Consider the following 12454-nt stretch of genomic DNA (forward strand, 5'->3'; position numbering starts at 1 on the left):
CGCTTTCATGCATGTCTGTAAACATAATAATGGCCAACAGTGTTATGAATTTTCTGACGTTTGATTCCACAAGTATTACTTTATTTCAAATCCTCTTCCAGTTTAGGAAGAGGAGCTTAGGAAAATTCTGCCCACACAGATTCCACCTGGCCCAAATATTGGCCTGCTACTAAAGCTATGAGGACTGGCCAGAACATATATATATATATTTTACATAACCAAAGGCTAAAAAGAACAATGAAAAAGAACATTTGCACATCTGAAATATTGAGTAAAAGAAGTCGAAAGTCTGTAGCGTCACACCCAAGAAGACTTGAGGCTGTAATCGCTGCCAAAGGTGCTTCAACAAAGTACTGAGTAAAGGGTCTGAATACTTATTTCTAAAAACCTGTTTTTGCTTTGTCATTAAAGGGTATTGTGTGTAGACTGATAAGAAAAAAAGTTACATCAATTTTAGAGTAAAGCTGTAACGTAACAAAATGTGGAAAAAGTTAAAGGGTCTGAATACTTTCCGAATGAACGGTATATGGCTGCCGTACCACTCATGTTGGTGCTACACGTTGTGGTGGATAGGGTTCAGTTGCCTCCTATTACATTGCTAAGCACTTTGAGGCCTTGTAAGGAATGTCACACGTGCAACCCATTATCAATATAACCTAACTTCTATTTTCCTAATCATTTTAGTTTTACTGTTGTATTAGAAACTTGGACTAATGAGGGAGGGTGGGAGGTTTTTGTTTAACTGAAAATGTCAAAATCTCTCACAAAGAAAACACAAACAAACCTTCTATGGAGGCGGCGTCCACCATGATGCGCTGCATCAGCACGGGCTCCGAGCCAAAGTCGAAGACTATGGTCTGGCGGAAGGTGCCGAAGATCTCGGTGCTGAAGCCCACCACCACCGTGTAGACGCAGTGGTCCATGCCGTTGTCGGCCGCCAGCGCCTCCTCGCCCGCCGTCCACTCCTGGCAGCCCTCGGCCGCCGCCTGCAGCCGCTGGGCGCCGGCATCGCCAACCGACACAGCCGTGATGGAAAAGTGGGGTCGGTGGGCGTCGTAGAGCAGGGCGATGCGGTACAGCTTCCTCACAGGCTGAGGGGGGCGGGGCAGAAAGTGTGAAAGTGGGTAATCAGAGATAAAGGGCTACTTTGCGTCACATGTGAGTGCTCTTTGGAAGCATTGTCAGTCAGTTACTGTCTAAGAGTATATCAATGGGTATATGAAAAAGTTGGCCTTTGAGAGTGAATGTTCAGATGCATAAGTACATGGTCTCCTGCTGTGGTGCTGGGAATGGTGGGGGGGGGGGGGGGGTCAATACAACTTCTGTCAATGATACACATTTCTCCCACACACGACCTCTGCACAATTATTTTATGTGTTATGATAATGTCTTGATAAAGGTCGACATGACCAACCTGCTGGCAAAAATCAACATGCAGAGCTTTCCTCTGCGTAGGAGCAGTCTTTTTTATCAAAGTTGCTTATAATGATATGGCCGTGTACGACCTACAGATAACAGCCAGATGTTGATTTCAAATCAAAATCTACTTGTTTGGTGCTTTTGGAAATATATTTATTTGAAACCATTGGTTGCATCTCAAACAGCACTCTATTCCCTATATACTGATTTTGACCAAAAACCCTATGGGTCATAGTCAAAAGTAGTGAACTATATAGAGAATAGGGTGCCATGTATAAGGAATATGGGTGGTATTTGGTGTGCTGACATTGAGTGAGACAGAGCCCCTGTTACCTTGCAGAACAGGGAGAAGGTCCAGGAGTGAGCTGATTTCTTGGTGGTGACAGTTACGGAGAGGTTGGAGCTGTGTTCCACGTTGACGCCGTCCAAATAGTCACTCAGCTACGGCAGAGGAACAGAACACAGGTTAAGGAGAGTTGAACAAAAATAAAAGCCTGGCTAAAACGAGGACATAACCTCTTAATAGAATGTACATTTTAAAAAAGGGCAGTTTATTTGAGATAAATAGACAAAATGAAAGAGTCAACGAGTCTAAAAACCAATATATGCTGAGAGTACAGCAGCACGGCATCTATCTATCTACCTGTATCAGCCTCACGGGCTCTGTCCCAAAACAAGCATCTTTGCTTCGTCCCCTCCTTGAAGTACTAAACCCTGATCTGACCACCTCTCAATTTGGGTTAGACCAGTGATTACTCCGAGGAAGGGTGCTCGTGTTAACGCATTTGAAGACCCAAGCAAACAGCTTCTCGGCCTATCCTCCACTCGCTAAAAAAAATCAGTGATTACTTCCAGTAAGGGAGGGTGTATTTTAACACTAGTCTATTAAGGCCATAGGCCAAGCGACTAGACACGGGGTTGTCTCACCACTTTCTCAGGGGAGAGAGAGTTCATCCACTTCTCGATGAGCGCCTCCATGTAGTTCTCGGTGAAGTGCTTGCTCTCCTGCTGCTGCTTGAGGCGGATGAGGCGCGAGGCGTAGCGCTTCTGCCACTCCATCAGCTCCTCCCGGGAGTGGGCCGACGTGCACTGGGCACCGTAGCGACACAGGCCCTGCTCCAGGAACCTGGAGGAGCACGGCGAGGACAACAGGACATTCAACCGGGTGGCGTCGACTTGTTACGTGGTTCTCATTTCCAGTAGTGTCCGGGAATCCAACCCCCAAGGACCAAAAGGGCCTCACCCTCTGAACCAACACTGAAAAACTTGTCGGTTACTCAGCTAGGTAACAAGAGCTAATACAATGTTTATTGCTTGTAAAGCAAGCCCATGTTTGCAGCAGGTGGACATAATGCAGGTCCAATAACAATGGCTTTAATTGTAGGCCACTCACTGTACGTACACATGTGACAAAGTGATTGCATACAACATGCCAATTACTTGTTAAACTAGTCTTGTAATATGTTATATGAATTAGGGTCTTACGCCACCTGTATAACATAGTCAGCAACGCATGATAGCATTACCTTTTACACAGCGTGTACTCCTCACTGCTGGTAACTCCTCTAGGCGGGGGGCGAAACTGCCATCCATCCCGTACTTTTGACCACAAAGACATAACTGCATCAACAGAACATCCCACTCACACAGTAAATAAGCGCCTACATATGGACTTTGGAGTCAAGCTTTTGAGACTTGAGTCAAAGTGAAAATGAAATCCAATTCTAAAGGCTTGGTCTTTCGATATCCTGCGACCAGGCGTTAAATAAGAGCTTTCCTTTTCGAAGCAAATCTGAGCATTGAGCCTGACTGTGTTGAGCACAAGCTGTGAAATCCAATTGACATATATAAAACGCATCCAAATATATATCCCCCCCCCAGCATGAGGACGACTTGCTCACCTTCCTCGTTGTCGTCTGTGTATTCTGTAGCAATTTCACTACGAATGGCCTGTGAGAAAGAGACAGTATTGTATTCATAAGACAATAACATTTCATGTCCACTCAAACAATTAGTTGACCTCGAGTACTGCAACAGGCGATGAATCTGCAGTGTCATTCACTTTTAAATATAATCAATGCTCAGAAACGTAAGTCAAGACCACCTCACGAACACTTACCTCAATTTCTGAGAGAAGCATTTTTAATCTAGTTAAGTCCTTTGTGACGATGCCATTCTGAAGAAGAAGAGAAGGTACAGGAAGTACATTACAACACATACAATATCAGCAAGCATATCCAAAAGGATTTTAGACTATATCAATTAAAGAGACTTGGCACAGTCACTAGTTAATAGAAAATATTACTCGATACATAAATTCTCTGAATAACACGTGTTAATCAGTAAAACCAAATCTGTTCACAGGCTGGTCAAAATGGTTATGTGGATGCCGCTTATGATTCTTATACTGAATGCGGCAGCATGTTTGTTGCTCCCTGGTTCTAGTCAACTTGAGAACAAATAACGGACTTCATATCTATACTTTTTGGTTGTCAGATAAGACACCAGAGTGTTCAGGCTTCGCGTTTCACTGTTGAAAGTTATCTGCTGTTGGGAGTTTTTAAGGGACAGTGTGAGAATCAAGCTTGTTTCCTGACACCGGAACAGGGCATCACACACTTAAAAAATAAATCACAACATTGAAACGGTCACTTGGGCACTGCCTGTTAATCTAAAAAGGTATTGATATTTTAGGAATGACTTTTTCCCCCAAGTTAATTGAGATATGCAACACTAGTATTTTGCTATTTTCTGACATTTACCCCCATGTAAAGAGGCTGGATAATAACACATCTACAAACCCTTAAAAGCATATCGATTCAACAGTCAACATGAACACTTCCTCTGTGCTGAGAGAAACTGCTTCATAAAAAAAACCCAGAGGACATTTCCTGGAAAAGTCCAAAGGAACCAAATGTTCCAGCTGCTCTCAGAGCTAAATGGCTGTGTTTGTCTCCATAGATCAGTTATAGGAGGAGGTGGTGGTGGAGGGAAAAGGAGCAAAATGGAAGAGAAGGAAAAAGGAGGTGAAGGGAGAAGAGGGGTGAAAAGGAGGAAAAGGCAGAAGGAGAAAGAGCGGGAGGTGGAAAGGAGAGGGTGGAAAAGGAGGAGAAAAAAGTGTGGGGGAAAATAACAGAGGGAGAAAGAGGTGGTGGTGAACTAGGGGGATGAAAAAGATGGTGTAGGTGTTGAAGAGGCAGGGTTAACAGTGAAGTAAGGCCGGGGGCAAGTGTTACCAGAGGCTCCCCAAACAGGGACTTGGAGAGGAGGCCAGCCACTTCGTGCAGGCTGCCGTCCAGCAGCATGCAGCGCAGGCTGGCCTGAAACGACCCGTCTCCCTTGGCCAGCTCCTCGGCCAGAACTACAACACACACACACAGAACGACAGGGAACGTTACTGTGCATGATCGCACCGCACTACATTGCATGGAACGTGTGCTCACTCCCATCACATCGAACTGCATTCTCTCCACCCAAGTCACATGATATGGGCATAGCTGCAGGCATGGTGTGGTAAAGTCCTGCGACACAGGGCTATGACCACCAATGTTATTCTAACTGCTTGTCTTGACATGGGCAAAGCTAGCTACTTGAAGCAGGCATGGCGCGCAGAAGTCCCGCTCCACACGGCTACGACAGCTGATGTTATGCAAACCACTTGTCTTGTAAGTTTTCACTAACTTGAGCATGAACCTTAGCGCTGACATTTACCCAAAATGTTGACCTGTTTCTAACCCTAACATTTGTTTAGCATATCATCATGTCTAGAATGATTTGAATAGCAATCTGAGATGACTAACTGCCAATAAAAACTTAAGGTCTGTTGAGTAGGACTGTGTTACACTTAGAGTTGGATAGAGGGCATCTTTGCCACAATAGCTCTGGGTAAATGCCAATTAGGGCTATATCCATTTGAACTAGTCTTTTTTTAATGTAAAAAAAAAAAATATATATATATATATATATATATATATACACACACACACATCAGGCTATTATTTGACGATATCGTATTGGTTTAGCAATATTTCAATACAAAGGTGAGTATGTAGGCTGCACCAAAACTCCAGTATTTTTCCTTCCTTTTTTTTTTTTTTTTTTAAATAGAGAGAATTTGTTTTCAGCACTTTTATTTCCCTAACGGATGAAAACTCATTTTCTCATGCTCTCTCGTCTCTCTGCAGCTGGCATAGGCTTAGCAATATGGTTGGAACATCGAACCGCAATAAAAATCATTGTATTCAAATCGCAATACATAGAGAATCAAAATACATATCGGCACCTAAGTATTGTGATATCATCTTATCGTGAGGTCCCTAGCAATTCCCAGCCCTAATTTCTAAGCAGTCAATGTCATCTTCTACGAGTTTTAAAATGGTGATAGCACTCCATGGTACTGCCCATGCAAAAACAGACTTTATGACAAGTGCATCCTCTAGCCAAGTCTATAGTTGGTATATGACTGTAACCTGGGAATGGGACTTCAATACAATGAGTTATAACTTCACTATGATAAGTACTCCACCAACTCACCATGTTTGCAGTCTTCATCTGCTTGATCATAGTTTTTCTGGTGGTAGAAAGAAAACAAGTAAACAGAAAGTCAAAGCAGCAGAATGACTGTCCTCGTAAAGGTGGGTTTTATATGACAGAGGTCCTGACTGAGTCTTAGATAAGAGCCCAGAACTGATATTTGCTACTCAGAGCGGAGTCACTCGCAATATAATTATAGTACTTAAGCAGTGTCTATAATCGTGAGGCTTAAGTAGTGGGGTATAATTTTAGTGCTAGAAGGAGATAACAGTGCAGTTAGAGGCAGAGAAATGAAAGGAGGTGGGACCTTGGTCGTTTGATCTGGTTCTCAGAAAACAAATCCAATTCAAGATGGGCTTATGACACTTTACTTGAACACACTTAAATTCAAACCCATATGTGGGTCACACTGAGACAGTGGGTCGAAAGGTGTGCATCCCGGATCAGTCTGACGCCTCACCAGCTGTAGCAGGGCGGCTATCCTGTAGAGCAGGGGCGCGGCTGCGGAGGGGGGTAACCGTGTCATTGGGGGGGTTGGACATGGGGGTTCCAGGGCTGGGAGGGGCCGGGGGGCCGAGGGCCAGCAGCGCATCTGTGCAGTGGCTCACCGCCACCTCGTACTCCCGCCTGGCTAACGATCCGCTGGCTTCTTCACATGACTTCTCCGCTCTCCTGTCCGCCATGACTCAGGGACAGAATGTCTGGAGACAAAAAGAGAAAAAGGGCGTTTAAGTTGCACCTAGACACCGATCGTGGGCCAGTTTTAGCATTAACCCCACTAATTGTAAAGGTAAGGATTGGGGGAGAGGAAGTTGTATGTAGAGCTGTACCTAGTGGAAACTTCACCCCGGAGTGAGAGACAGAGGGGGGCAATGCTATTTCTGTGATGGGGTACTTGGGGTTGTGGGCTGGTAGGTCTATTTGTAGACACTTGCTTTAACGAGTTGAAATATCTTGGAATCCAGCTGTGTTGGTTCATAGACCTATATTCTCCTCAGAGCTAAAAATAAGTAGTCACGTGTGGCACGACAAACCTAAGTTAGTCCTACTGGTTCCTAAGCCAGGTGTACGCTAGGCTTGGGCGGTATACCTTATTTGGAAATAGCCATGGGATGTTTTTTTCAATACTGTATAAACCATTTCTTAGGATTTTTTTATTTTATACATTTGAATATTTGCAGCTACTTTTTAAGTAAATACCCGCAGTCAACTTGTGCAATACGTTAGAAGATAAAGATCGCATTCTTCATTTCACCCGTCACAATTCTTCATTATGAAGCTTACCGGTAAGTCCCCAGTCACATGGTGTTTGTTTACAAGCACACAACAACTAGACCAGAGCCTTGTAAATTAAGTTGTAGGGCAGCAACGCGCTCGTTGGCAATCTCTATGGGATTTTACATGTACTTGTTTGAATTGCTAATCTTCGGATTACAGAGGCTCAGTTGGGTTTGAACATTTGTGTTCAGTGCGAATATTACAGAATATCCTGGGATGGCTCAAGATCAGTATGACAATCTTACGCTGTCCAAGAAAGTTTGAGATCAGAGACTAAATCCCCTACTTTGGGTGTGCGGTCGTCACTGACGCCCGTTTAATGAGCAGGTCAGAGATGCAATTTGAGGACTACTGTCTTTGAGCAGTCCCATACGTTCCTATATTCTCAAACATGTTAGACAAAATCTGCAATGCTCTTGGAATGTGAGATGTGCAACACTAAATGTTAAGAACGGTGAATAGTAATAGCCAATGAGAACTCGCCAGAGAAGAAGCCGGTGAGATGACGTTGTTTTGCATCAAGAATGTGTAGACTCTCAAGCAGGAGAGATGACTACTAGTATGCATTTGTACTTGCCTTTAACCAAAGCTTCAAATCGTTACAGTTCTGAAGTTCACAATAAATAATATTCAATTAAAAAATGTTGGCTACATAAGATTAATTGTATGGCAAGGGCGAATGTCTGACTGAAAACGTCTGAGGCTGCTTTGAGCCACAGCTCGTTCTAGCTAAGTTCACAATCTAAATCACATCACATTGTTTTCCGCAAAACAGAGTGGTATCGAGAATCCTCACGAACAACTGAAGAATCTTGTACAGTGTGGCTCGTCTGTGCTGTGCCACATTGTTTAGTGCGCGCACCATTATGTTAGCAAGACAAAAAAAAGCTACAGGAAAGACGGTTGTTTAATGCGAGGCTCAACGATGTTAGGATTTTGAAAGTGTCGGGTCTAGGGTACACCCGGCATTGCATAGGTGGTGTGCAATACTTACAATGCCACAGCATTCTAGGCTATGTATTCATCATTTCATAGTGACAACAATTTTGTAAGTGATTAAAAGTTTAGGCTTTTCAAATATAGTAGTCAAATATTTTAACTGTTCCACAGCTACCACACCGGATTCCACTTGTCAACTAATCATCAAGCCTTCAGAATAGGTAAATCAGGGGAGCTGGTTCAAGCATACAACAAAATTGTGACTTGTCTGGGGGTCCACGAGGAGAGGTTTGAAAACCAGTGTACTAGCCTAAAAAGCAACTGATATTTTTATTTTACTAGGCAAGTCAGTGAAGAACAAATTCTTATTCACAATGACGGCCTCCCTAACGATGCTGGGCCAATTGCGCGCCGCCCTATTGGACTCCCAATCACCGCCAGTTGTGATACAGCCTGGAATATGGTCTGAGAAAAAGCTCTATCTGGGCTTCCCTGAAACAAGAACCATAACCTTTTTTGATGTCGTAACAAATGTGCTGAGAGGCCGAGCAGTATTTCCTCTGTGGTAGTAGGTCTATATACAGGCGTAGTTGTTTACCAAGGCATTTCAATACATTTGACTCAAAAATAAAAGCTCAAGTCAAATGACAAGCTTGTTTTAGGCAGGATTTTTCATAGTAACATATAGGCACCAAAAAGGCCCCATGGCCAATGCCACTCGAGTCAACTGGAGTTATCCATTGGCGGCGTTGAACCACAATTGAATTGCTAGCAAAGGTAGGACCCATCAACAACCCTTAAATCAATAGAACAAAATGTGTGCAGCTGCGGCATTGGGTACTAATGTATGCTGTCTACAGGTGACACGAGTATTTCTGCACCTAATAAGCCTAAGCTATATGCACACAGGCAACAGGGGCATTGAGTGGACTACACTTGCCGTGCAAAAATGTACCCAAAATCAATTAGAAATAGCCTGTCCACTGGTGACACTTGAGTATTTCTGAACCTAATAGGCCTATAGGCACAACTACAGGCAATAGGGGCAGTCAAGTTTACTACTGGACACTTGCGGCTGTTAACACTTGTGGTGGCATCTGTCCTCTGCAGAGAGGGTGATGTCCTCTAGCGTTAATCACAGCACAGAGCGGAGCCTGGCCATGGCATCCAGGGATACAGTGTCTCGAATAGAAAAGCACGCTACCATCCCACAACAGAGTGCAATGACAAATAGCCGGGAAGGGGGAAGGGGGTCGACTAGCTGATGGGCAACAATCTGTTTTCATGCACTTCACTAAATTTTACCTTTAACTAGGCAAGTCAGTTACGTACAAATTCGTATTTACAATGATGGCCTACCCCGGCCAAACCCGGGGCAATTGTACACCGCCCTACGGACTCCCAATTGCGCATGGATGTGACACAGCCTGGATTCTAACCAGTGACTGTCGTGACAGCCAGACATTGGGAGGTACATGGAGGCCTAAATGTAAAACCTGACATGCAGTGTCTGTGGTGAGGGGTCGTCCCAGTTTCAGATAGCCTCTGCTTTGACTAAAAACAGAAAAGGCCTCCGGCCCCAAGGAGCAACTTATAACAAACGCTCTATTTCTCCTTATCGGGGTTTGATACGGCTCTTTCATAGTGAAGAAACACACTTACGCCACAGCAGTTATATCTAAGGACAGTAGCCTATTACAACACCACCTCTACTTTAGCAGAGGTGGGGCTAGTCTTTGTTTATGACCATCATTGACTGAGCCAGCTCTCGGTGTAGGGTGTCCAATCAAAAACACATATTTTGACCAATCGGTAAAATAATATGTTAATTGTGTTTTTTATAGCCCAAACCTCCTGTCTCTATCATAATCCGTTCAAATGTTAATGGAGTTTTAACCCTTGTATCGTAGGGTGACTAAATCAATGGAGGCCAGAAGAAAAGTGGTAAAAACAAAAATTGCATTGTGTCAGCTAGGCTGGATGCTGTGCGAGAATTAAGGCAAACTGACAGGCTCACTGTTGAACTCGTCATCTTTCTTCTCAAATCTGGAGGAAATGAAACGAGGCAAGATAGATATCGAATTTGAGACACGATATGTAGCATTTTCCAACTTTTTGGATATAATGTTATTGATACGTTGGAGAAAGATCAACTGAACAATTCTGAACTTGAAGAATCAGATGTGTCTTGGTATAAAATAAGGAAGCACATTTTCACCCACTTTGGGCAAAGTGGGTGGACATCCCACTCAGTGTCTAATGTAGTTTTCACAAAGTGAATCACACATATTTCAATTCCCTCACAATGACCAAGATGAGTGTATAAGCTCGGTTACTTAGGCTATATTTTAGTCATGCCATAAGTCCTAACCTAAACCAACACCACCCCCCAGAAGTTGTGTGTAACATTATCTTGTAAGGAATACCTCAGATAAGGCCACGGTTCAGAGGCAGGTTTCCAGAGTATTCAAAGCATTTTAGGAAATGCTACAACTACTGTTGTGGAAATATCACTCACAGCACGTTGGAATGCAAATACATATTTGATGACCCAAATATAGGCCAACACGTTTTGTTTGGCATCTTTATGTCTATTAGCTTGAACTTTTGTACTATTATGGATTGGTCAATAGACAAGAAATTGAGACAACCAAAGACATGACATGAGCATGCTATGGCAGTTTGCAAGAGCAAAATGATAACCATGTGGCTTGCAAGTAATGGCCAGAGGAGTCATTAATTATATTTCACAGTCAAATGAAACGCATCATTTCAAATAAACAAAGATGAATCAAGGGGCGACATTTTTAGGCTGTTAGCTAGCTAGTTACTACATCGCTATGGTTTAGCTAGTGTTTACCAAATGGCAAGTTTGATCAAAACACAATGCCCTATTCGGCATGATCGCTCCAAAAAAGGCACTCCTATAGACTAATACAAATATTTTTTTAACATTCTATTTTGAGATTCCGGGTCAGTTAATAATAGATGTACCATGTCTGTTGGCGAGCCACTAACGTTAACGATTAACTTCGTTCGTCGTCGGTATTAGCTAAAACAACACGGTACAAGCACCCGCTAACTGTAGCTGGCTTCGAGTTCGCTCGCATGTTTGGTAGGACCACAGTGCAATAGTCGTGTGGCGTGATCTAGCTAGTTAGCTCACATTAGCTTGTATCAAGGCATTCAGCTATCTATTGTGACATATTGGTGTGCAACGTGATTAAATATAGGAGGAATTTGAACCATGGAAATGTATTGCTTCTAACTTTAAAAACAAAGAAATTAGATTAGCAAATCATTTTGCTAGCTAGGTGGGCTATCAATAATTTTGTGATGAGACTGTAGACTCACTGAGCGATAGTAGCCAATACCATTGGCACATAATTTACAACAATATTACGAGGAAAAAAACAGTTCTATAATAATTGTCGTTAAATTTATCATGAGTACATAGTGAGAAAATGGTGCTGTCGACAGCAGTTTGCACGTCAGCCAAAATAGGGCCCTTCGCTTTGGTTTTGTCACCAAACTAGCTTGCTAACGTTAGCCATCTGGCTAGCATGCTGACCGAAACGTATGCAGAATGGATACATAACTAACGTTTCCGAGCTATCGTTAGCGATATTGCACGGGCCTGTAATTTTGGCTCGGTTTTTAGACGTATAGAAGTGACATGACATTACATTGTGGTCGCGGCATGAATTGTATACCTTCATTACTCTCAGAATGTGTTACAGATTGGAGTCAAGTCGGTGTCCTTGCCACTGAAAAAGACAACTGAAAGGACTGAAAATAGGAAGTCTACACTTACCTAGCTTTACTTTCTACGCCATCTTGGATCCACTTGTCAGCCCATCGCAAAGGACAGTGGGAAAAAGCTCATCTGAAGGTTGAGGGGATTTGGGTCTTTTTGGTGTAGGTTGGGGTTTGACCATTGTGAACTTCTAACCAAGTCATATACCAGTCTTTAAAGCAAGTCATTATACCAGTTTTCATACATTTCCCTAGATAATTGCATAAACCAGTTTCCAGGTTCACCTAGCTGAGCACTGTAAATTATATAACAGTATTACATCAATAAAACATTGTGTGTTGTATTTTGTCCATCTCATTTCAGCTACTATCTGGACAATTTTCAGAGATGTTGATGTATAGATGATTTGGCTAATTAAAACAATAGAAAGATCATGTGTAATCGTACATAACTACATTTGAATTTTATTTCTACATAATATCCCATTGTCTTTGCTTTTATATAACTGCTATAGTTCTATTTTCATAT

General features: G+C 42.8%; 1 protein-coding gene across 1 annotated transcript in view; it reads right to left on the bottom strand.

Annotated features, from left to right (window-relative positions):
- Nucleotides 1-12083, bottom strand: part of LOC124016470 (probable helicase with zinc finger domain) — a 56764-nt gene extending 44681 nt beyond the window's left edge. The window contains 11 exon segments of the mRNA XM_046332045.1: nt 785-1091; nt 1753-1860; nt 2347-2545; nt 2946-3018; nt 3321-3369; nt 3539-3595; nt 4656-4780; nt 5953-5989; nt 6413-6445; nt 6447-6653; nt 11984-12083. Coding sequence (XP_046188001.1) covers nt 785-1091; nt 1753-1860; nt 2347-2545; nt 2946-3018; nt 3321-3369; nt 3539-3595; nt 4656-4780; nt 5953-5989; nt 6413-6445; nt 6447-6635 — 1177 coding nt within the window. The 5' untranslated portion in view covers nt 6636-6653; nt 11984-12083.
- Nucleotides 12084-12454: the final 371 nt, after the last annotated feature.

The sequence above is a fragment of the Oncorhynchus gorbuscha genome, linkage group LG26 (assembly GCF_021184085.1).
Source record: "Oncorhynchus gorbuscha isolate QuinsamMale2020 ecotype Even-year linkage group LG26, OgorEven_v1.0, whole genome shotgun sequence".
Lineage (NCBI taxonomy): Eukaryota > Metazoa > Chordata > Actinopteri > Salmoniformes > Salmonidae > Oncorhynchus > Oncorhynchus gorbuscha.